This window comes from Pteropus medius, unplaced genomic scaffold (assembly GCF_902729225.1).
Source record: "Pteropus medius unplaced genomic scaffold, Ma_sr-lr_union100, whole genome shotgun sequence".
Classification (NCBI taxonomy): domain Eukaryota; kingdom Metazoa; phylum Chordata; class Mammalia; order Chiroptera; family Pteropodidae; genus Pteropus; species Pteropus medius.
Window position 1 is genome coordinate 4,350,648 of NW_024349222.1, and position 26,875 is coordinate 4,377,522.

General features: G+C 33.5%; 1 protein-coding gene and 1 pseudogene across 2 annotated transcripts in view; one reads left to right on the forward strand and one right to left on the reverse strand.

Moving 5' to 3' along the window:
* The window catches only part of PLAA (phospholipase A2 activating protein), a 34,618-nt gene that overhangs the window by 2,204 nt on the left and 5,539 nt on the right, over positions 1–26,875 (forward strand). The window contains exons 2-12 of one of the 2 annotated variants that reach the window (XM_039880683.1): positions 5,008–5,201; positions 8,125–8,225; positions 8,313–8,433; positions 10,185–10,352; positions 10,810–10,945; positions 13,074–13,243; positions 16,950–17,107; positions 17,781–18,000; positions 19,819–19,890; positions 22,548–22,616; positions 25,488–25,589. In XM_039880683.1, coding sequence (XP_039736617.1) covers positions 5,008–5,201; positions 8,125–8,225; positions 8,313–8,433; positions 10,185–10,352; positions 10,810–10,945; positions 13,074–13,243; positions 16,950–17,107; positions 17,781–18,000; positions 19,819–19,890; positions 22,548–22,616; positions 25,488–25,589 — 1,511 coding nt within the window. The remainder of the gene's footprint in view (positions 1–5,007; positions 5,202–8,124; positions 8,226–8,312; positions 8,434–10,184; positions 10,353–10,809; positions 10,946–13,073; positions 13,244–16,949; positions 17,108–17,780; positions 18,001–19,818; positions 19,891–22,547; positions 22,617–25,487; positions 25,590–26,875) is intronic. The other variant, XM_039880684.1, reaches the window with a different exon arrangement.
* LOC120617199 (uncharacterized) lies at positions 22,876–22,994 on the reverse strand (annotated as a pseudogene).

Here is a 26,875-nt window from a genome sequence, read left to right on the forward strand (position 1 = left end):
TATAGTAAAAGCATATGCCCAGTAGGTTATAAACATTGCAGTAAAGAATATTAAAGAGGATGCCAGTAGTTGAATTCTAATTAAACTTTTATATGTTGTGTATGAGTGTGCTAGGTTAACAAAAACTTAAATCACCTTAGTGGTTACATTTACCAGGAAGTTGAACTTTGGGCTGAAACTATCCTCTTTAGTAAGAAGGTAGTTTTACCTCATATTTCCAATTGTTCAGGGTAGAGCATCTCAGTAACGAGATGATGAACCTCTTATACATTCCTAACTAGAGTGTCTCAACCATACCTTTAGTGTTATAAAAATGTCCCCAAGGCTGACATCCTGACAATTTCTATTTCATGGTGTATTAATAAAGTTAAGTGCTGTGAAATGTTTGGAGCCAAGTAGTAAGTGAAAATTGTTTTCTAGGGGGCGGCTCCATAGTGTAGTGGTTAGTACATCTGCTTTACACACAGAAGGTCCTGGGTTAGCACCCCAGGTGGAGCCACGGACCATATCCTGGGTGTGCCAGGCCCCCCGGGTGCTCCAGGCCTGCGGGTGCATTCCGCGAGCATGTGGGAGGAGACGCCCCACCTTCAGAGATCCAGTTCCTAAGGGGAAATGGCAACATCCATAGGTCAGGGGTGGGGGGTGGAGGGGCGATTAAAGAGGAGAGAAAAAAAAGAAAATTGTTTTCCATAGGGTTCTGGATCAAGATAGTGTAGGGACGGACTGGGAATGATGGGAGAATTTAATTTAGTTTCAGGGAGGCACAACAGTTATATTTTAGGGTGGACTAAATCAGATACCACATCTTTCACAAAAGCCCATCAGGAATCCAGAAAGTCTCTGGGCCTTCTGAAGGCCCTTAAGAAAGAAGACTTTTTTTTTTTGGTTCATTAAACCCAACCAAGTAGCATGCCATTGTTTGAGACTGCTTCAGGCCTCTATAAGCCCACTTCAGATTAAACTGAATTTCCCAAGTCTATCACCAAATATTGCTTTGCCTTTTGAAAACTACCCATATTTGAAAGATGCCAGTTCAGGTTTAAGATCTTGCATTAAATCTTCCCTGATCATGCCAAGGCTGAAGTGACTTTTTCCTTGTGCGAACACTCAGCCTTTTGGATCCTTAGTCAAATAGTGCTATGGGGTTTGTTAAGTAATCAGAGCCATTTCATTCCCACCCCCTATTTCCCTTCCTTGGAGGCAAAATTTTTATCTTTTTTAACTGCTTATTTTTGTATTTTACTTCCATGTCTATTTATAAAGTGCTATACTTGGGGGATACATTCTGAGAAATGCATCCTTAGGTGATTTCGTGAACATCATAGAATGCACTTACAGAGAAACCTTGATGATATATCCAATTACACACCTGGGCTATTCAGTATATAGCATATTTTTCCTAGGTTACAAGCCTGTTACAGCATGAGATTAAATCAAGCACAAGAGAAAAATGATGCAATCACGAGACTCAGTAAGTAAGGTGTATGAGACTGCTGCTGGAATAACATGTCATACTGTTTTACAGCAAACTTTTTTTTAATAGATAGAAAGAGTACACCTTTAAATAATGATGAAAAGTATATAAAGGAAATATATAAACCAGTAACATGGTCATTTGTTATCATTATTGAGTATTATGTACTGTACCTAATTGTATGTGCTATATTTTTATACAAGTGGCAGTACAGTAGGTTTGTTTACACCAGCATCACCACAAACACGTAATACATTGTGCTAAGACTGTATCATGGCTAAGCTATAGGAATTTTTCAGCTCCATTATAATCTTATGGGACAGTCATAATACATGTAGTTCATCCTTGACTGAAACATTATGTGGCATGTGACTATTGCTATTTCTCTTTTTATCTTTAAATTATTTTATTCTAGGTATTTTTCATAGTTCTTATTATAGAATATGAAAATTTAGTGCTGTTTCTACCTTCTACCAACCCCTATCACATATGCACCCTTTCTATGCCCTGACTCTTATAGCTTAACTTAATTTAAACTGAATTAGTATTTTGTGACTGTACAGAATCTGTCTACACCTGAGCTATGGAATAAACTGTAACTTTTCCTCAACAATTTTGTGATCTCCCTGTAGCTACTAATTGCCTAGTTTTTGGTTTTCATTTGGTTAATTTTCTATGTATTAATCACTAATTCAACCTCAAATTCTTTGCTAGTTGTCTCACTCTCCTCTCAAGACCTTAAGACACACTGCATATTTTATAATTTCATCTTCCCAACAATAAAATTTCATCTTCCCAACTGTAAAAACTTCCTGATCTGGTCATTCTGTCCCTGATACACAACTAATACTGGGATCTCCCTTTCCTGTCATCTCTACATTGTGTTTTTAGACTTCTTATGTTTTCTGTTATCAGTATCCTTTTACTTTCTTTCTTGGTTTTCTTCCTTGATGCCTTATTGGAGCACATCCAGGAGTTTCCTGAAATACAGAGCATTAATAATAATGTATTAAGACCTTGCAAGTCTGAAAATGATTTTTATTTGAATAATAAAAATCAAATAGTTTAAATGTTTGAATAACAGTTTAAATGTTTGTAGCATTCAAATTTCCAAATAATTTTCTTCAGAATTTTGAAAAATAGTTTAAATGTTTGTAGCATTCTAATTTCCAAATAATTTTCTTCCAGAATTTTGAAGCCATTGCTCATTGTATTACCTCTAGTGTTACCGTTGAGAAGTTTGAAGCCATTATGATTCTTGACCTATTATTTTTCTCCCTGGAAGGCAGTCAGTATTCATCTATTGTTCAGGGCCGTTAGTGGACCCTTTTAATATGAAAACTAACATCCATAATTTCTGGGATTTTTTTTCTTTGGTTTCATTCTCTCCATTTTCTCTATCTTCTTTTCTGGAATATTTTATTCAGATGTTGGACTTGTTTCTAAATCTACCTTCCCCAATATACTTTCTCAGAAATTGCCTTGATTTTTTGTGAAATAATGTCTTTGTTTCATGGTTGCAGTATCTTATATCTCTAAGGATGGTAATGGTGATTTTGTTGTTGTTTCTCCTTGGTGGTCTGTCTGTTCCAAACTGGTTTTTTTCCCCTGTCTATTTGATTTGATCACTATATTTCCTGTTGGGGGAAGCTTTACCCAGGTGTCTGATAATCTTTATTCTGTGCTCTGCTCATGGTAAGGCTTGCTGGATGTGAGTTTCACTGTAGAGTTATCTAGCTGGACCATTTTATTGGGTTGATCTCCTGCCTGGAGGATGAGTGCCTGGCCTCCTGGGTTTTCTCTTCCGTGGTCTTGGACTTCATTATGAATGTACATGTTCCTTATACCCCAGGGGTGAACTGTGCTCTGTGTCCTCTTAGTCAAACACCTTTTTTACCTTTTTAAAGAAAAAGCTCCAGACTTTATGCTGGGTGCAAGAGGGACATTTGTCTAGCTGAGATGTCTAGGTGCTTTTTTTTTTTTTTTTATTAATACTTCCAAGTATTTGATTGATTCAAAAAATACTTAATCCTTACCATATAGTATATTGTGCTAGGAACTTGGGAAGATAAAAAGAAGAACCAAGTCTGGATTCTGCCATTAAGAACTTCACACACCAATACAGAAGATGCACACAAACATCTATACTGGGAAGTGCTGAAGAACACACATAAGTGGATTTAGTGATTTACATAATATAAATCTTTTAAATTTGTTTGGAACAATTGATAAAGCAGTTTCTAAAAGCACATTTAAAAAAGTGGAAAGTTAAAAATAGCTACTACTAAATACCCTCCTTTAAAGATTTTTTTCATATGATTCAGCTTCTGACCGATTCTGAAAACTTGGAACTAGTCTTTCTTATTTTAGTTCCTACCCTTTTTTTGTTCTCATTTCTAGAGGTGCATAGTGCCGCTAGTTCTTGAGCCTTTTGGGGATTCGTTGGTAAGCTGGTGTCAGCTTTCCTATTACCTATGTAGGTAAGTAGGTAGGTAGGTAGGTAGGTAGGTAGATAGATAGATACATAGATACATAGATACATAGATACATAGATAGATAGATAGATAGGATAGGTAGAAAGATATAAATATATACATGTACATATATCTATATGGGTACATAGGTACATATGGATATATATGTAAAGGCATAAACCTGAGAGACAGACAGACAGACAGACAGAGAACACATGTATATTGTTTTAGTGATGTTTGGGAAGAGTGAAACTAGATAAGTATGTTCGGTCTCTACCCAGGAATCTTATCTCTTTATGTGCACTTGTCTCATCTCCCTTCATCTAGATGGCAAACTCCTTGGTTTAGCTTGAGTTAGGGATATTATTCTTTATATCCCTCTCAGCAGATAACTTACTATCTATATCATAATCTGTTGTTTGACTTATTATGTAAATCAGTGATGCTAACTGACATGTATAACAAATTGGTAATCATTCTAATCCCAAGACAGTTAATGTACTGTGTCCCTAGAGCAATCATTTATATATCTCTATATTAGTTCCTTTAGTTTCCATATTGAGAATGATTGATATTCTAATTATTTAGATACAGTAGTATAGTTATGGGCACTAAGTTAATGTTTCATAGTGTGAAAATTTCATCACTGTGTTTAAGATTTATTGATAGTGGGTTCCGTTATCCTAATGGCATGAATGTTTCACTTCACCAGGAGTATTTTTAGGGCAACAATTACTGATGAATAGAAATGAAGATGGAGAATGAGGAAAAGCCACTTGAGATATTGGTTTTCCTCCCTTTTGTTCCTTGTTCTTCCTAATAATTAACATACTATTATCAATGAAAACCTAATTAAACTTCTAATCTGATATAAACCTTTATAGTAGCTAATATGTAAATTAGCTACTTAATATTTAATTTAAAACTAGATACTTAAAATAGTATGTACTCTATAAAGTTCAACCTAAACACTAAATGAAAATGAGTACTTTGACAATTTATGTCCTAGGCTAAGTCAGGGAACAGATATATGTCTTATTAATTATCATTTCCTTCCAGTCCTAACAGGGGCTTTACAGAAATGCACTGTATGAGTGGCCACTCCAATTTCGTATCTTGCGTATGCATCATACCTTCAAGTGATGTATACCCTCATGGACTAATCGCCACTGGAGGAAATGACCACAATATTTGCATTTTCTCTCTGGAAAGTCCAGCTCCACTTTATATACTAAAAGGTCACAAAAATACTGGTGAGTATAATGTTTCGGTATTTTTCTATTTGAAAAAGTTTCATCCTTTCAAAAGTAAAATTCACATATCCATTTTCCCTGGTTTTTATGTTTGTTTTACCTAGAGCTAATAGGCTTGATAGCGAAAACCTTTTTGAATCATCATCGTTCTATAAATCCTCTGTTACAGAGTTACCGTTGTAATCAGTAAAGGCCAGTGTGCTTATATATTTAAAAAGTAAAGTGTTCAGTTATAAAAGAAAGAGGCTATATAATTTCTATGCACTTTGTGATTTTGGTTTTTCAACTATTTTGTGCAAGCAGTTCATTTCCTCAAACAATGAAGAGTATTTCTTTATCTTTTGACTGTTACATCTATATTTGTATAGCAATTGAATGCGTATAAAGGTCTGGTATCATTATTGAAGAGTATTTTGTATTTTAAATATTATTTTCTGTGATTTCTATATATTTCTGATTTCCTTATACTCCTGATTTGTGTATGGCTTAGCAGCTCTTATAAAATGATATGCTTAGCAGTGCAGTATGTGTACTTCTTTTTTTTTATGTATCTGGAATAATTTGGGATGTTCGTAAGCAAATAGTATGGCCCACAAACACTTTAAACTTAATTCCTTTAAAGAGTTTGTAAATGTTTTGTGTGTATGTACGTGAAATCTTCAATACAGAGTGATTAAATTTTTAGCTTTATTGTAGAAATGTTTAAATGTATACAAGAGACAACTTGTATACATGTTTATATACAACTCAATAATTTATATTGAGTTGTATATAAACATAAATAAAAGAGAGTAATGATCTCTTCCACCCATGTATTTTACATAGCTTCAAAGATTATCAACACATGGCCTATCTCGTTTCATCTTCCCCCTTTCACAACATTACTTTAAAGGAAATTTCCAATATACTATTTTATTTGTAAATACTTCTGTACGTAGCTCTAAAATAAGGTTTGACAAACTTCTTCTGTATAGGGCCACATGGCCACTTTCACAACTACTAAGCTCCGGCATGTGCAAAAGCAGCCATTGATAATAAACAAATGAGTGTGTCTGTGTTTCAGTAAATCTTTATCTATGCACACTGAAATTTAGATGTTATATCATTTTCACATGTCAGGAAATATCTTTTGATTTTTTTTACCACCCCAACTACTTAAAAATGTAAAGGAAAAATTCTTAGTTTGCGTACTGTACAAAAGCACGTGGTCTGCAGGCCACAGTTTGCTGACTCCTTTAAAAGGTAAGGATTCCTTCTCTCTCTTCTTTAAACAATATCATTATCACACCTAAAACAAAACAAAACAAAACCTATTTTTTCATTATATCTAATGAATGTTCAAATTTGCCCAGTGTCTCATAATTTTTTTTATAGTTTATTTAAATTGTGACCCAATCAAGGTCCACAAGTCTTTCAGTCTATTAGTTTATTTCCTCCCCCACACACCCTCTATTTGAAACCAGCTTATTTTGCCTGTAGAATTTCCCACAATCAGAACTTTGTTGATTAAAGCCTTGCCATTCCCTTTAACATGTTCCACAGTCCCCTGTATCTCTTGTAAGCTGTTAGATCTAGAAGCTTGATCAAATTCAGATTCAAGTTTTTGGCAAGAACACTTTATGGGTAGTATTGTGTACTTGTTGTTGTAGCTCATCAAGAGGCACATACTAATCTCTTTCTGTGATGTTAATAAGATCAGTGGGTTCAACTGTACTGAGTATTGTCCATTCATTATAAAATTTCCGTCAGCCTTTTATATAATGGTTTTTAGCATCTGTTGATGGTATTGCATAGATCCAGTATTTCATTAAGATTTGCAAAATGATTATACTCTAATTCTGTCATTATTTCGGTGTTTAATACCTGGCATTTTTCTACATATAACTTTCCCACATCAACTCTTTGGTTACCATGTGAGACTTTTATACAAAGATAGGATAAATGCTTGCCTTGTCCTCTCCCACCTCTTTTACTGGGTTTCAAAATGACTTGATTCTCTAATTTTTTTTTTTTTTTTTTTAATTCTCAAATTGTCCCATATTTGGCCATTGGAAACCTCTTTAAATTGGCTTGTGTGGCCAGAGAATAAATCTCCATTCTCCTGCAGTGGGTGAGGATGCACTTTCTTGAACACTACAGCTAAAAGGAGCAATCTAGTATCTCACTGTTGTATTAGAATCACTCTTCTCATTTTTCAAGTCTTTTGCTTAGCCACGTCCTCCATGGAACCAAGTACTGGATACTGAGTCTCATAGTTGTGGTGCTTTTAATCACCCCTCTAGGTATTTAAATTATAATCTCCATTTTACTAAGTCAGTTATGTTATTATTTTTTTTTTGTCCTTGTAGATTAATACCATTTATAGCATTACTATGGACAGTCTGCCATTTTTAATCATAATTCTGTCTTTTGTTTCCATGATTTTAGATAATTTTTTATATTAAAAATTTTTCAGCCTATGTAATTTTACATTAATAAGACATTTAATTAACCTTTCCATTACCGTTGAACGTTTAGCTTGGCTTCAGTTGTATTGTCATTTTAACTAAAGTGACCCTAAATATCTATATAAACAGCATTTCAAAATCTTTTACATTATTTTCCCATGTAGTTTCTAAGAACTGGAAGGGGTTGTGCAACCTACATAATCCTGCTTCCTCATTTTACAGAGGAGGAATCTGAGGTTAGGTAATATCCCTATGGTCAGACAGCTCATAAATGGCATCGTGTAAGTGGACCCTGGCAGTGTGACAACAGAAGCTGTGCTCTTGACCACTGCACTCTTCTGCATCTCCACTGAGTTAAGTCTTAATAGGCTAAAATACTGTTACTTCACAAAATGTTTTTAAAATTGCAATACTTTAATAACTAACAAGTTTGAGTATTTTTTAATGAAATGTGTTATTGCCTTTTTTCCCTTTAGTCTGTAGTCTTTCATCTGGAAAATTTGGGACATTACTTAGTGGCTCATGGGACACCACTGCTAAAGTCTGGCTGAATGACAAATGCATGATGACCTTGCAGGTACAGTAGTTCTATGTGAGTATTCTAGGTAATAATTAAATACTATGATACTGTGCCATTTTAAATTAATACTCGTTTTACTTACAGGGTCATACAGCTGCAGTATGGGCAGTAAAGATCTTACCTGAACAGGGCTTAATGTTAACTGGATCAGCAGACAAGACTATTAAACTGTGGAAGGCTGGAAGATGTGAGAGGACTTTTTCAGGTAAGATCGGAGTAGACAACTTTTACTTAAAAAGTTGTTTCATATTTACTCATCGCTCTATATTGACTCAAATGGTCTTTTTCTCAAAGGCACAGAAGCTTGAAAATGGTATTTGAAAAACGTAGTCATATATCTTTTTAAAAGATGTAATGAAACCTCATTAAATAACCAGATATGGACTAATAAATAGATACCTGATAGGCTATAATATGTGTATGTGCATCTGTGAATTATGTATATGTAATTTTTGGTATGCAGTTATGTTTTTGCTTGTCATTTGAACTAGTTCAGTTTGAAACCTCCAAGCATAAGCCGTATTTAATGGTGGATCAGTAATGTTATCTTTATATATGGAAGAAAACACCATAAGTGCTTCTATTAACATTGAAGTACATTGTTTAATAATAAATTTCAGGCTGTGTTTATGTGGTGGTTTAGGTGGGTAGTCTTTTTAAACCTTAGCTATTAAATAACTCCTACACTGAGGCATCTGCTTTGTAATATTAGTATTGATGATTTATTTGTGTGGTACTCATTGTTTGTGGTGTGAATTCTTTTGTTGTTTTTTTCTCACTTTTATTTACTTTTTAAAAGGTGATCACCACCTGGTTAATACTGCAAAAAGTCCCTTTGTGCAAATAAAACTATCTTTAGATGAGAAATAGAGATTGAGTTATAATAAGCATCTCTGTTTTTGCTTTCATACATACATATATGTATCAAGTTGTTATTAATCTGTGATAACTAATCTAAGTTAGCAAATATTGAACATGGGGAAGGTTTTTACTTCTGATCTTCTTTATTGGATCACAAGCTTCAGAGAATGTTTTGTCCTTTAAAAAAATTCTATAAGGCTTCAATTAATGTTGAAAGAAATTGAATTTTATCAAACTTTTTGAAAACATTTAATATACTTTGGTAAGTGGAATATAAATGTGTACTATATAGACAGTTACATAATTAAGAACATTATGCAAGTAGTTTATTCTATAAAGTCTTGCTGTTTTAAAGAACCAGTAATCATTAGTTTTTACTTTATCATTTTAATGCCTGCATTATAGAAATTGTGAAATGTTTTCATTGATAAAGCAGCCGTGTTTGGCTTTATATTTACATTTTGGTTGAATCAAAATAGATAGGATTATGAGGCAGGAAACTTGAATTCTTGTTTTAGCTTTGCCACTAAGTGTATGCTTTTAGAGAAGTTAATGTCTTTCAACCTATCCTTGCATATTTGAATAAAGTTTACTATTCTATGATGATTTTATTTCCACTCTTAAATAATTGGAGGTTTTTATAATATTTTCTTAATTTTCTCTGGTGTTTTATATTAATTTCAGTATTATGTGGTGAGAAACTTAAGGGATATTTTTTGTTATATATTTCTATTACATTTGAATATTGTATATGTTGTGAATTACTCTTGTTATTGAGAGGAAAAGGCCAAAATGAAATGTTAGATAAAAAGAGAGAATTTGGATCAAAATCCTATTTCTGGAGGGTATTAAGAAATAATTTGGAGAAAATACGATAAATATAAAATAACTTCTCAAGACTGGTGATAAAAAAGATATTGCCAAACTTAAAATACAAATATTGGTTATCAGGCTTTTCTACAGAAAAATGAATTTCTCAAAGTTGAAAATCAGTTTTTACTACTCACTGATATGTGTCATATAATGTTAGTGAACTACTTAGAGCCATCTACCAAATGGTCCATTTTATTAATTTACATTATTTTTTTAATACAGGGCACGAAGACTGTGTAAGAGGTTTGGCAATTTTGAGCGAAACAGAATTTCTTTCCTGTGCAAATGATGCCAGTATTAGAAGGTGGCAAATCACTGGCGAGTGTCTGGAAGTGTATTATGGACATACAAATTATATTTATAGCATATCTGTCTTTCCAAATTGTAAAGGTAAGATTATCTTTTACCGTGTATTTAAAATTTTGTATTGACCATTGTTCCATCACATTCTTGAGGGAAGAAGGATTGATGACATAAATCAGTTGACTAACTGTAACTTGAAAAATTTAGTAACTTTATCCAATAAGTATCTTTTTTCTAAAAGAGAAAATTATATGATCGTTTTCATGTTAATTCAGGTTTAATGGTTGTGTTATAAAACGTTCTTAGGCATCCGAAGAAAGACTATATAATTTATTGATATAAAGTATAGTATATAAGATGTGAAAAGTAAAAAAATGTGATTTTTAAAGTTGTACATACATATGTGACAAATACATAAAATCTAAAACTATAATATAAAAATACTTTGGGGTTAAAAAAATCAGCCTGTCTTAAAAGATGGTATGTATAAATGTATTCAATTTTATTTATTCAAACAAATTTTTTCTCTACTCATTGATTTTAGATTTTGTGACAACAGCAGAAGACAGATCTCTGAGAGTCTGGAAACATGGAGAATGTGCTCAAACAATCCGACTTCCAGCTCAGTCTATATGGTGCTGCTGTGTGCTAGACAATGGTGACATTGTGGTTGGTGCGAGGTATTTATATTTTAGTCAATTAATAAATAATATGGGTGTAGGCCATTGGTAGGCATTAGAGTGCACAAAGATAAGCCATAAGGAATTACAGGGGAATTGGAGAGACCATGTGTATGTACATTTCTGTTATTGAACAAAATAGTAGTAGGTCTAATAGCTTTTACACTAACGATGCAGGATATATTACACCAGTATTGTACTGCAAGTGTGAAGTTGAAACACTGAATACAAAAGAAGTTTGAGAAGGTAGAGACTGATGTGGGAAAACTTTCTGGAGAAGAAATTTGGATGGGATTTTGAAAAATGATTACTAAGAAGGGAAATGAGAATTTTTATCAAAAGAAACAATATAAATAAAGGTGTGCCATGGGAACAAAAGTGATGTGTATAGAAAATGAAGGAAAATGGTGGAGGACTAATGCTGGGGAAAAGTGGATAATAGGTAAGGTGGGGCTTAATTATGGAGAGCCTCAAATGCCAGGGATTTTTTTAGGTTTAAGTGCTTGGGGTTTAATGGTTTTAGCTTTTGAGGAAGGGGTGATATGATTAAAGCTTAACTTGTGAATTATGAAATATGTTGGTTAAATTTAACTCATGGTGACAATGGGAAAGAAAGCAAATTAAAAAGCAGTTGCAGTAGTTAAGTGTGTCAAGTTTGGAAATATTGGCCCTACAATGCTAATGGATAAGAAACCAAAAGTGAGATAATGCAGAGGAAAAATGGTCAGAAAGGGGATGAAAGAAAAGGATAAAGCTTCAAACTTCTGATGATTGAAGTCTGCATTAATAAAAATGGGCATTGGGAGAATTGGTTTGATGCAGATGATGACTTTGATTTTAGACTTTGTGAGGTCCAAGTGGTGGTCAGCCATACTCGCGTCAGTGGATTACGGGCAGTTGAACTGGAGCCTAAAAACTAAGACTGAAGATAAAGATTTGCAAAAACTGCCAAGAGTCAAGCAGTGGACCACTTTTCTCTGAGGGAAGAAGCATAGTAGGGGAGGAACAGAAAACTAAAGACTGAATCTTATGATATACTATGGGGTAGAGAAAGAGAAGCCAGTAGGTTGAGCAGAAGAATCCAGATGTTGAAATTCAAAAATCAAAAAGGAGAGATTCTGAAGGGAGATTGTGATCAGTGTTAGCAAGTACATGAGGGGTTAAGGAATGGAAAGTTGGAAAAGCTTTTGGATTTGGTTTGAAAGATGTTAATCAGTGACTTTTTTGACATCAGTTTTGGTAGAAAGTGATAAAAGAAGGTGAATAAGAGGAGACAAAAAGTTTTTTGAGGCAATGGGTGAAGGAAAGGGTGAAGGATTATAGACTACTCTGGCATCGAAGGCAAGAAGAAAAATCTGTAAGGGATAGAAGGTCTAATAAATTGGAAGTGTTTTCCTTTCTGGCTGGGCCAGGATTTTCTTTATTGGTTTAATATTTTCCTCCTTAAGCATATTTAAAGGGTGAAATTGCCATTAGTGGAAAGTTAAGTAAGAAACAAGTTTTCTGTAGCATTGGGTAGGATTAGTAACGGTTGAAGGTGGCTAACTTGCCTCCTCTACCCCCAAATTTAGAATTGAGAAATCATGGAAATGAAGGCATTTTTCTAAGAATAGAGATTGGGAATTCTATCTAATCCAAATGTGAGGCTGTTCTTTTCTTGATTTGGGTTACATTGGTAATTCATGGCATATTAAAGGCAGACTCCATGTTTCCCTGGTGAACAGATATTGAGCAGTTATTTCTAAACCTTATGTTGGGTATTTGAACCCTTTATAAAGTAAACCAGCCCACTAACCTTTATGCAATAATACCTGTGTGATACTTTAAAAGTGTATACTATATCTCTAAATTTGATAGTGAATATTTAACTTGGAATTGAAAATTGTGTTAAATACATATTTCTCTGTTCTTTGCCAGTAACTTTTCCCTAGTCTTTTAACATCCTGTACATTGTTTTAGAGAATAATAGTGTTGAGGTCTGCATAGTGCTATCCTCTGCATAGCAGTAACTACATAGTAACATTTTTCATATTCACAAATACAGATTATTTTTGTTTTGGATCATGCAAATGTGATAATGGTAATATACTATGACAATGACTTAAAATCAGTTTGTTTTTCCTTATAGCGATGGCATTATTAGAGTGTTTACAGAATCAGAGGATCGGACAGCAAGTGCTGAAGAAATCAAGGCTTTTGAAAAAGAACTCTCTCAGGCAACCATTGATTCCAAAACTGGTGATTTAGGGGACATTAATGCAGAACAGCTTCCTGGGAGGGAACATCTGAACGAACCTGGTAAATATTTCAGTGCATCTAGTTGTAAAAATTGTTATCATGTTTGCCTTTTGGAATAATTAAAGTGATTAGAAAAAAAGGTGGTTTTGCTAGTTATTCAGTGTTATTCTCATTGCCAGATACTGATTTTTTTTTTTAGGATTTTTACTAGTAAGCATAACCACTGTGAGAAACCACATTCTTGCCTATCTCATAGTTTTAAAGACTTTTAGCCAAGCTCCCTATAAATGTTTTTATTTTTAAAATAAATCTCTCAATACTTAGCTTATATGTAGTAGGTACTCAAAAGTTACTTATTTAACACTCTTTGATTAATTGGATTCCCTGAGATCGTACAGACTAAAAATAAAAATCAATTTGAATAAAGCAATATCTGCTTAGTAAATTAGGAATCATTTGAGTTTAAAATTGGGGGAAAGTAGGTGTCTCAAATGAAATTTTGTGTTGAATGTATTCCTGATCCATAATATCAGTGGTTCTCAGAACTTAATCCATGGACTCCTGGGAATTCCGAAATCTTTCAGGATGTCCATAAGGTTAAAACTAATTTTATAATAAGATGTTATTTGATTTTTACACTATTTTAACATTTGCTCTTATGATGCAAAAGCAATGTTGGGTAAAACTGCTGGCTCCTTAGTACGCAAATCAAGGCCATGGCATCAAACCGCTCTGGTAGCCATTGTGTTTTTTACTGGTACATGGTTGTAATTTTAAAAAAATGCCATCTGCCCTCAAAAATGTCCTTGATGAAGCATTAGAAAATAATTTTATTACATCTTGACCCTTAAATACATTTTTAAAAATATTCTGCATGTAAATTACATGTAAAGTACACCAAAGTACCATGGTGCAAGAATAAACACTTGTGCAGTCACTTAATTTGCAGGCTGAACTATTCCTTTTTTCATGGAATGCGACTTTTATTTCCAAGAACAACTAACTATGGTTATTCAGGCATGGATATTTGGCAGGAATTTTTTGCTGAACATGTCACTTTAAGAAAAAACAACTTATAATATTTGTTCCAAAGATAAAATTCAAACTTTTAGGTGCAAATCGAAATTTTGGAAAATGTATATCTGCCACCAGGCACTTGATAGCTTCCCGATACTTAAAAGACTGTTCTAATGATACCAGTGGTAATATTAACAAGTGTGATTTTTTTTTTTTTAATTGAATGATAAAACGTGTAAGCATGGAAGATCTACACAGTTCATTTAACCAATATTTTCCAAATGACCAGTTCATGGTGGTATAAATCATGAATATAAAAGATCTGTTCAAAGTATAAGATAGATTTTAGTGTAATAGAGCATGAAAAATTCATTGATATGGTTTCAAATTCTAAATGATAACCTTTAAGGACCTACTACTTATAGAATATTCACATTTTTCTGAAAGGACTATTAAACTAGTCTTCTTTTTTTCAATATATTATCTGTGCAGGCTGGATTTTCTTTATATACTTCGACCAAAACAACAGATTGCAAAAGATTAAATGCAGAGGCAGGTGTGGTAAATTCAGCTGTTTTCTGGAGACAATAAAAAGATTTATAAAAATGGAAAACAATACCAGTTTTCTCATTAAATTTCTAAAAATATACTTATTTTTAATTAAAATATTTATTTAATATGTAAAGGATCTATTATTTTTTTCATTAAATATAGTTCTTAGTTTTCCGTTTTTAATTTCAAATTCAATAAATCAGTTGATATAACCCACATTAAAAAAAAAAAGCTCAATGGGCTTCTGAATAACTTTTATGACTAAAAGAGATCTTGAAACCAAAAATTTGAGAGCTGCTGCATTAATATCACGTTTTAACATTTTTATACTTTTTTACAAATTTTAGTCTTTGTCACTATATGTATATGTACACACTTAACACACACACATATATATACATACATACAATAAATATTTATTAAGGGCCTAACATGTGCCAGGAATTTTTCTAAGCTCTGGGGAATATAGCAGATAACAAAAGAAGCAAGAATCTCTGTTCTCACAAATTTATGTTCTACAAGAAGATACATAATTAAAAAGCAAATAAGTAAATATATAAGTATGTCAGATAATGATAAGTATAATGGGAAATATACAGCCAGGGTTGGGGCTTTTTTATCATTTTAAATACAATGGTCAGGGAATGTATAATAGTTGGGATAACACTGGCTACTGTCACAGATAAACCCTAAAATCTTGGTGGTTTAACACAAAAAAGTTTATTGTGCATTTAATATTCAGTTGGTGGCAAGGTATGCTGGAGCATGTTTGTAAAGTAATTTTGCTCCTCATGGTCATTCAGGGACCCAGGCTGATGGAAACCACCATCTTCAACATGTGACTTCCAAGGTTACCTTGGCTATGGACATTCACCCACCTGACAGGGTAAAGGGAGGGTAAAGGATGATGGAGGAGGCCTAGAAATGGCCTATATCAGGAGTCCCCAACCCCAGGGCCACAGACCTGGTCTGCACGGCCTGTTAGGAGCCAGGCTGCACAGCGGTGGACAAGCGAGCGAAGCTTTATCTATATTTGCAGCCACTCCCCAGCGCTAGCATCACCACCTCAGCTCCACCTCACATCATCAGGCATTAGGTTCTCATGGGAACATAGGTCCCTGGTGCCAAAAATTTTGGAGACTGCTGGCCTGTATCACATCACACCCACCCAAATTCAATTGACTGTTACTCAGTGTGTAACATCTAGAGACTGCACAATGCAAGGGGGCTGAATAATGTGATCTCTAACTAGACAGCCACAGATCTGCTCAGTGGAATAGGAATATGAATCTCTAGAGGACAGCTAGCTGTCTCTACCTGTGAAGGCCTTGCCAAGAATGTGACATTTCAAGTAAAGTCCTTAAGGAGGCAGGAGAGCAAATCTTGCCCACACCTGTGTCAAGAGTGTTGTAGGCAGAATAAAGAGCCAGTGTAAAGACTGCATGGCTGAAGAGCAATGATAGGATAAAGGGAAAAATAGTGGAAGATGAAGTTAGAGAATGGTAGGGGCAGATTATATTTGACCTTGTACACCACTCCAATGAGATAGGCTTTTATGCAGGGTGAGATGGGAAGTCATTGAAGGATCTCCAGCAGAGAAGTGTCTAGAGCTCCTTAAACTTCTGAAAGAATTTCTTTGGTTGCTGGGTTGAATATAGACTGTAGGGAGTGCCCAGAGCAGGAATAGGAGACTATTGAATCATTCCAACTGAGAAATGATGGTGGCTTATAGCAATAGAGATGGTGAGAAGAGATAGTTTTCTAGATAAATTTTAAAGACAGACCTGCTTGAATTTGCTGAAAGATTGGCTGTGAGGCTGAGAGAAAGAGGAATCAGACCCTTTTACACTTTTTGGTCTGAGCAATTAGGAATGCAGAGAGTCATTTACTGAAAATGTTGTCAGAAGATATTCAGTAATAAAACTTGTTTTACTTTTGATGGACTAGCTACTTTCTAGTGGAATGTTTTTTTTAACCTTCCTTTATTTAATAAAGTTTCATTTCAACCATTATTTTCTTTTTGGTCACTTTCTAGTAGAATTATATTTTAAAACCCTTTGTTTGATAAAACTTGCTATTAAACTAAAATACAGATTCTCTTTTATGTATAAATTTTAATGTTAAAAATTTTATAGCTAAATGTTTTTGAATTTTACTCTGCCATTCTACCTTTGATTCTCAAAATTTTTATTTTAAGGTACTAGAGAAGGACAGACTCGTCTAATCAGAGATGGGGAGAAAGTCGAAGCCTATCAATGGAGTGTTAGTGAAGGGAGGTGGATAAAAATTGGTGATGTTGTTGGCTCATCTGGTGCTAATCAGCAAACATCTGGCAAAGTTTTATATGAAGGGAAAGTACGTTGACTTCTTACTTTCTAATTACCATTATCTTAAAGCATTCGACAAATTAGTTTTCTTTTTTCTTCATGCTAGTTAAATTTTCTTTCGTGTTTTGACATTTAAAAATAGGTTTCTTGGGGGAAATTCTCTTTTCCCTGTCTTGAAATAGGTTTTTTAAGAATGTCGTTTCATGTAAGCAGAGCTGTCTTTTTTAGACAGATGAGGCATTATTTGTCTTTTAGTAGTTACCGTACGTAAGCTGTTTCCAACCATTTCGTATTAGGAGCTTCTGTGCCACCTTTCATCTAATGCTTTATGCCTATATTTAACTTGACAAGACTTGAGGGACCCTGCAGGGCAGTGCTTATCATGCCAGCATGTTTTGATCAGTGGGGCATGATAACAGCTAATACTTTTGGCCTTGAGATCAACCAATTGGAAACTCTCCTTTGGCTTTAGAGTTAAAATGTAATTGTAATCCAACCCTCACCTCTACCCTCAGTGAAATAACTAATCTTGCAGCACATGCAGATGGTTGCTACTAATCATTACATGCCAAGTGGAACTGCACTTTGGAGAAAGGTTAAGTACTATATTAAAATAAAGAACACATCTGTTATATGTGTCAATAATATATATGAACAGATAAGTTAGTAATTATTATCTCCTCTCTATATTCCTATTAAAGGAATTTGATTATGTTTTCTCAATTGATGTCAATGAAGGTGGACCATCATATAAATTGCCATATAACATCAGTGATGATCCCTGGTTAACTGCATACAACTTCTTGCAGAAGAATGATTTGAATCCCATGTTTTTGGATCAAGTGGCTAAATTTATTATTGATAACACAAAAGGTCAAATGTTAGGACTTGGGAATACCAGTTATTCAGATCCGTTTACAGGTAAGTTAGGTTTTTTATTAAATCTTAATGTACTTCCATCAGTGTTGTGGGTTTTTGGTTTTTGTTTTTGTTTTTGTTTTTTGCAGTTTTTTGGTGTGTTTAAATGCCCACTGTAATTAGCTGTTTAAATAAAAACCAAGATCTACAGTGGGTTTTTACTTCACATTTGTATTTATAATCCTTAAATTATTTAATAATTCTGTATTTATAAAAATGATTGTAAATTGTTCTTTCAAAAATACAGCCACACTGTAAACTAAATGAAGTTAAGAAACTTTAATTCAGTCATTTGAAATGTAAAGAAACGTCTGTGTTCCTTTAAATAGTTGCTTCTTTTTAAAAATATATTTGGTGGTGAAATTTAGTAAATAAAAATTCTGTTTTCACATGAGGCCAAATTGGTTAATTGTGCATCAAATCTAGGATTAAACTGTAGATACTTTTAGTTTATATGTGATTGGTATTCCATATCTTCATTTTAAGTCAGTTGTTTGAACATACAGTGTCTAAAATGTTGTAAATGAGATTGCGTTCTAATGCCAATTCATAAATTATAATCCTTGTAGTCTGAGTCCTGGCCTCTATGAAACGGATTATATTTCTAGTAGTATTAGCCTGAGTCCTGGGTTCAAGGAACCAAAGCCATGGTACAGGAGAAAATAAAATGCTTCCTCTTTTCTTAGGTATAGAGCAAGCTCAAAATAAAATTTTGAAATTGGTACAGTATTATTAATGTTTTCCATTTGTCAGTTTTAACTCCACTTTTCATATACTAGTGTTCTTTCTTATTTTACAAAGATCCTATAGCCTCTTCCTGTCTCAAGTTCTTATATTGTTCTTTTTTTTCTTTTTCTCTGACAGATACTTATGCTCCCAAATTATCTCCTTTCTTTCTATTTTGAAGTTCCATTGCCAGTTAACATAATAAAGCTAATCTCATCTGCATGTGGACTTAAACAGAATTATCAGACTGACTCACTACTGAACTATAAATAACATAACCTTACCAATAGTTAGATGCACTCGACAAAAGGAGAGAAAAGATTTTTATTACCTGGATATTTCTGTTGGTGGAATTTCATGCTACACTGCAAAAGAGTGAACGCATGATTATACTATTTTGTGGGGCTGGCTCCATCTGAAACTTTAACTTTATAAGCATCCTTACATATATCTTTTTGTTGACACCTCTGATTATGTCCCTAGAGGTACTAACAAAACTTACACACATCACACATTCGTGAACATATAAATGGAAATCTGTTTTTTTTTGTAGTACTCATCCTCTTTGTAATTCTCTTCTCCAGTAGGTTGTAAGCTTCAGTGGATACAAGCAATCATATTCCCTGCTGGATCCTCAGCACTGAATGCACTGTTTGACACATGAATTAATGAACCCAGGGATTCTCTAAAAGATTAACATTTGATGCCTGTGGTTTTGATAGCAACAGCAACAGCAGGAATTCCAGTGAATTTGTATAGGAACAGGAACTGATTGTATGTATATATTATTTAGGTCAGAGACTACTTGCAGTTTCTCTTTTTATATTTGAATTCCTAGTTAATATTTAAATACAAAGGCTAAGATGTAATAAAGTTAAGAAAAGAAAACATGGAGAATCACCGAAATTTTAATTTCTTACTAGTCTTTCCAACTTTTGACAACAATTTTTGACTATAATTTCTGTTATTCTCTCATGTGACAGCCTTGCTCTTCTGTTTTTCTCCAAGCTTAGAGTCTGCTAATGTAAGCCCTGTCCTATTTATGAAATTCAGATTTTTGGTATACTTCAGCTTTTCGTTTGTTTGCACGAACAGGTGGTGGTCGGTATGTTCCAGGCGCTTCATCAGGGTCTTCTAACACACTGCCTGCAGCAGATCCTTTTACAGGTGAGGTGCAGTTTTGATTAATGTATCTTTACTAAATATGTAAATAGCGTTTTAAATAACATTATTATAACTCATCATTTTCTCCAGCAGTCCTTCCTGCAAGGAGAGTCATTAAGAACATAGGTTTTAGAGCCAGACAGACCTTGGTTCAAAATTTGGCTTTACCACTTACTTGCTATGAGAAGTTGGCAAGTTACTTAACCTGTCTGAGCCTATTTTTTTTATCTGTGAAATTAGATAATAGGGGAACCCACCAACCAAGACACAGCATGAATGCTGTCACTGGCAAGATGCTACCCATCATGAGCAGAGAAGGAGCCATGTGAGTCTCTAATATTGGATGGAGCAGTGCAGTCAAGAAGTCTGCCCAGGCATATTTTGCCTTAGTGTGGAAGGAGACAGTCCACCAGCTACCCAGGATTAGTCTTTCTAATCTAAATTATTAATTGCCTTCATGAAGCCTTGAAAGTGTTGGTGTGTCTCTTCAAAGTGACTATATATACCAAGATATGCATGCCTCAGCATCAGCACTACTGGAGAAAAATGGCCAGACTTAGACTTTAATGCATCTGAAGAAGTCACTGTTTTCAGAATAGTTTTCGATATATTTTATGATGCTATTATTGAATCTTCAGCCAAAGTTTCTGGACAATATATCAAATTTGAGAAGAGATTCATAGCATTTATGATATACATTGGCCTTGCCAACATACAGTCCTGTCTAAATCATAGATTGGACCAATACACAACTTTGGGTCAGTGCCATGAAGTTGTGAATTGCTCTCAGTGACCTTCCTTTCTCCTGTGAATGAATTGGTGGACCAGATGCAAATAGCTGTACCCTGTGCATTGATAACTAATATACTACAATAACCAACTATCAAGCTTAAATGTTGTGATGGCACAGTGGCCATTGAGGTCTTCAAAGACATAATGCAATTCGAAAGGTAGGAAGGATCTGAAGAGTAGATAAAATGATGATTTTTTCTATCAGCATGTTCAGGCACAGTAATGCCCTGAAACTTAAAACAACAGAGTTCCTGAATCTCATTGGCAGATCTTTTTTGGAACATAAAGAATATACCAAGCTTCAAACAATATCAACAAAATCAGGAGAACTCCATCATAACTGGAGCGTATCTCACTTTTACATAATGTCAGTAACTCAGAAGATGCAGTGATTATTGGGATATGCAAGATAGCATACTAAATGTCCAAAAGAATTATGGAATTATTAGGATAACCAAACCACACTATTATAAAAAATAGGTAACAGCACATACCACATGGAGATATGAAAATTAAATCGGATAATACATGTAAAGTGTTTAGCAAAATGCCTAGAATATATATATAAGCCCTCAATATAAGTTAGCTGTTATTATTGTTGCTATTGTTCCCCCAATACTACCAATAGCACAGGGGCCAAAAAGTTTGCCTATCTGGCTTACAACTTCAGGTCCATCTTAATTTTTTTTTTTCCTTCTTTATGTGGTTTTCAAACTTCTAATGTTAATTAGAATCATCTGGGATGCTTGTTTACAAAAGGTCTTATCTACAGAGATTCTGACACACTAGGTTAGTGAGGTTAAAAATACTCATCCCCTGCTCCGTCGCCCATGGATGCCAATTAAAAGGTCTTGGGTGTGGTTTGCTGTTACTACTACCTAGTTGTAAAAGCTCACCTTAGGTTTCTTAAGTGAAACACATATATACACCCACTAGGTTAGTATGGGTGGGCCCTGGGAATCTGCATGTTATACAGGTGACTATCTCTAAATGTCAGAGAACCACATTAGAAAAGTGTAGGAGTGTGCTTTGCCTCATAACGTCTTGGGCAAGTTATTCAGCCTTTCTATAATAAAGTATTACAAATAATAATGGCATCTTATTAAGACTTAAATGAGTATATGCATATAAGATGCTTAGCATGCTAGTTGACATATAGTAAAAACTCAATAAATCCTCTTAGTCTGTGTTCGTCATTATTTTAATCAGATTTACGTCAGTGTTTTTTTCTTTTCTTTTTTAGTTTTGTTTGCTTTTTCTGTATCTGTTACACTGGTTATACTAACTCCTAGATATTAAACTCAGGAGCTAGAACAATGGCTCATCTTTCTTCCCATAAAGGCTGATCTAGGACTCTGAACTTCTCCAAATTCTGCTGATTCTCTATCTACGCTTGTTCTTCATGTTCCTTCTTTTCTGTTTTCAATGAGATAGCCACTAGTATAATCTCAAATGTGAGACTGGGCTATTGTCATAGCATTTGTAACTCTTAGTCTCTTCTGCTTGTTTTATGTGCCAGATTATATTTCAATAGAATAGTGTTCACATTTCATTTTGGAAACTTTTTAATTTCTTCAATCCACTGATCTTTTGTAATTCGTTAAACTTCTATAATTATAATGTATAAAACATCTAATGTTTATTTTACAACTTGAGAATTACTTTTCTGGCTAGTGTTTATTGGGCACTACTTGCAAGCACTGATCTAAGCATTTTTCTGTATTAAATTTATAGCCCATTTATTATTTGAAAGGTGCCATTCTAAAGTATGACTAATAATGAAAATATTTCTCTGTGTACAGAAAGGGCAGCTTGAACTTTATAATTTGCATTTACCTTTACTTACTAGGAGTATTATTGCATTTTAGGTGGTGGTCGTTATGTGCCAGGGTCTGCAGGTATGGGAACTACCATGGCTGGAGTTGATCCATTTACAGGTATACACTTTTCATTTCTTTTTCTTTCTTTTTTTTAAGATTTTTAAAGTTTATTGAAACTTCTGTTTAATGAAAGATTAAGAAAATTGGTGTCTTTTTCTTGCTAGAGAACTTTTTATACAGTAAATCAGGACCAAACTTCTTTTTCTTTTTTATTTATTTATATTATTTTTTAGGCGAGGCAGCCCTTGGTTGACCTCACAGATTGCAAGGACTTTGTCAGTTTATAATCCTTTATTTTTTAATTTTTGATTTTTTACGCCTACAGCACCTGGTCTTCCTAGGTGGTCTCTCATCCAAGTACTAACCAGGCCTGACCCTGCTTAGCTTCCGAGATCAGATGGGATCGGGCTTGTTCAGGGTAGCATGGCCTTAGACCAAGAACTCACTGCTTTACATGGCTTTTAACGTGTTCTTGAAATTGTCATTACTGCACATTAGAATCATCTGGAGAGCTTTAAAAAGTACTTCAGACTCATCCCAAGAGATACTCACTTGATCTAATACTAATATTGCTCTTGAGTGAGGCCTTGGCAAGAGTAGTTTACTAATCTTCCAGTGTGATTCTAATGTGCATCCAGGATTGAAAACTGCTGTTGTACTTCAGTTTTTATGTGGATGGTTTCCTCAGTTTCCTGACATATTTGGAGTTTATTCCAGTCTCTCCTCCTTTGTTTGTTCTTAATGTGTTGGAAATGTTATTCACTACATTACACACTGTTCTCTTTCAGTGGACTCTGAAAAGAATTTGCTTTTATGATTTAGGCCTGTAATATTTGGCTTTCTCCTGAGCAACTAATTTTTTTTTTTAATCCTTAGTATCTAGCCTAGAGTCTGACACATCTTACTTGTTCATCGTTCTTGATTATATGCAGCCATATTTTCCTCCGTATTAGCTGCTAGTAAGATGCAAAGCTCAGTTTGTGGTTTACCTCTTTGAAGTTTAAAAGATCTCTTGGCATATATCTTCCCCTACTTACTATTTTATGCAAGAGAATATATGTGACATATGTTCTTGAGCATAATAAAATACATACCCATAAACTCACCATTCTGCTTAAGAATTAACTTGGTATGTGATTTTGCAAGCTATTTTTTCATTGGGAAAATAACATTGGCTGACAGTATTGAATATAGTAATTAAGATTAAGGACTCTGAAGTGTGGCATGCTTAGATTCTAGTCTCAGTTCTATTTCTTTTTATCTATTTAACCTTGAGAAAATCATTCTGTTTCTGTGTCTCTGTTTTTCTCATTTGTAAAATTGAGCTAATATCCATCTCCTAGAGTTTTTAAGAACTTAAAATTACAAAATATGTGTAAGTCACTTTATATAGAATAAGTGCTTAGTAATTGTTAGCTGAGTCTATTGTATTTGCAAAAGAGTCTGAAGTTAACAGTGCTTCTTCCTATCTCCCAGAAGTCTTTTTTAACAGTCATTTGACAGGTTGGTGTATATACTGGACCTTTGTATATCTTAGTCTAAGCTATTGTCATCTCTTACCTACACTAAAGAAATAATAGCCTCCAAATTGGTCTCTCCATGGTCCATACTGCAGCGAGTCATCTTTTAGTCTAATTTGTTTATGTCCCTTCCTTGATTAAAACCCCCTTCATTACTTCCCATTGAATATATCCTCTTGCCTTGCATCATATTCCTCTCTGCCTTTTTTCTGCCTAGCCATACAGATCTGGGTCAGTTTCTTGAGCATGCCAGGCTATTTTACCCAGGAGGTTTGTACATTTTGTTCTCTTTTAGAATACTAGGACCCTCTGTTTTGTTATGTAGACTACAGATTATTTGATTTTTTTTCTCCTTTTTCTTTTTTATTTAATCTTGCGATATAGTATTAAATAAAATCAATGAAACTTTTCTAGACACTCACATATGCCCCTTGCTAGATAACGTACTCTATCATAAGCTTTCATTGCACCCTATACTTTTCTTTCAGAGAACTTTGCATTGTACTTAATTGTTTGGTCCATATTTGATTTACTTTCTCCTTATCACAAGTAGTTTCTAACAACCAGGATTGCAAGCAGTCTCTATAGCTCATCTTTGCTCATGTCAATAAATATTTTATGCTTTATAAGCAATTAGAATTAATTTTGTCAACTTATCTCATTTACTCATAAGATTAAAATGTTTTATTCGTCTTTTTGGAAACTACCTTAATTTTTATATTGGAACAAAAATGTATAAATTAATTGAGATTTGAAATGTAAAAATAAATTAGATATAAATTATGCTTTAGTTGAAGTAGCTTTATTCACTGTATGAATTTTCATTCTGTGCCAGTTTTTTATCACAGGTACTGAGTTTGAGTTACTATAATAGTAACTTAAGAAGTTAAAATGTATAAAAGACCAAAACCCTTGCCTTTCAAGAACTTACAACTTGGGGGGATTTATAAAAATGATGGAGAAAATGATTATAGAAAATGAGAATGCTTACTACATCATTTGGAATAAGCAATAAAAGACAGAAGAAGAGATTAATATGCCTTAGAGAAGATGAAAATGAAAATTTTCATATTTGTTTTGTACTCTTAATCTTTTAAAAAATTATAATTTAGACTGAATCTTAAAAATAGGAGAGAAATAGAAAATATGAAATAGAAAGATTTCATTTTACATTTAAGCTCTCATTCCAAAAACTAAAATTTATTATATCAGCAAATATAAACAGTCTATAAAAGCTAACATTTTTATTTTATCTTTATCTTTATCTTTGTGTGTGTGTGTGTGTGTTGCTTGTTATTTTATTGCATTTACTGAGTGGTTACATATCTTAATTGTGAAAACAAAGTCATACAATTAGAAAAAATCTTTTTGACCACTCCTTATGATTTTCATTATCTTCTGTTAATAGGAAATAGTGCCTACCGATCAGCTGCATCTAAAACAGTGAATATTTATTTCCCTAAAAAGGAGGCTGTCACTTTTGACCAAGCAAACCCTACACAAATACTAGGTAAGTATATTTTCATTAAATAGTTTTCTTACATATCCACATCCTCTTTGCCATGCATTCAAGGCCATTTCTCCTCCTAACATGAGCTGGGAATTGGGTACATTCATGATAGACTTCTGTTGTGGTATTACACAACTCTAGGGACTTCAGGTGCACAATCTGAGATAACAGACCCTTAATACTTCGTAAGAAGCCTTATGTAAATTTAAGGTAAATGTTTTCTATATGGTTACTTTAATGAGAAAAAAAACTAAAGGGGAAAAATGTAAATCCCATCCCCTAAGCTTTTAATGTTTTTTTTTTTTTAAAATAATGACTAAAGCATTTAAAAAATAAAAATCCTTAGAAATAATAACAAAAGGCTGTTTAAATTTCTCATTAAAAATGAAACTTGGCAATTTTCGATTGCTTTTTCTATTGATTTGTTCTTCTCAAAATAAAATGACAGGGGTTTTTTTGTTTGTTTTTTGGGGATTTTTTTGGAGTAAGAGTACTAAAGCTCTCTTTTGCCACAAAAACTATAAGAGAATTATTCGAGATAACATACATACCTGACTATATGACAGGGTTTTTGTTTTTTGTTTTTTGGTGGTTTTTTTTGGTTAGAATTAATTCTTCATACTGTCTTTATAAAAATCATTTCTATTTTTTTAAATGCTTTATTTGAACAATAAAAAAGTATATGCACACTTATAAACAGCTTGAAATTTTTCAACTCAAATAAATAATGAGCTATTTTTTAGCATTTCTTAAATATTGTTTTTTCAATATTCTGATTGTGTTAAGATTTTCAATGACAAAGAATAGGTCCAGGTTTCCAGTTATGATTGATAGAAATTTGTGAATTTGGACAATTTATCTTCTTAAACTTTTGTGATTGGAATTTGACCTTTTTCATTCTTTGACATAAAGATTTTTGAGGAAATAATGTTCGGCGACTCAAAATAACATTAGTGATGACAAGGATGCTATATTGAAGTTACATGTGAGAGTTTAAAAGAAATTGTTTCATGAAATACGAATGGTGGGAAAGGCAGTATTTCCATTAAATGTATTTACAATAATGTGATGTCAAAGATGCAATAAATTAAATATTATAGACATTTAAATTTTTGACTATTTCATCGATAATTGTAGAAGTTAATATGTTAGCTAAAAGTTATGTTTTCTCATATGTAATATGTAATATTGCTTGAAAACCATTCAAAATTGGTACAAATATAATACACTTTAAAACTTATTCAAAACAGAAAGTTTAAGGAGATTTGAGAAAATTACATGTAAAA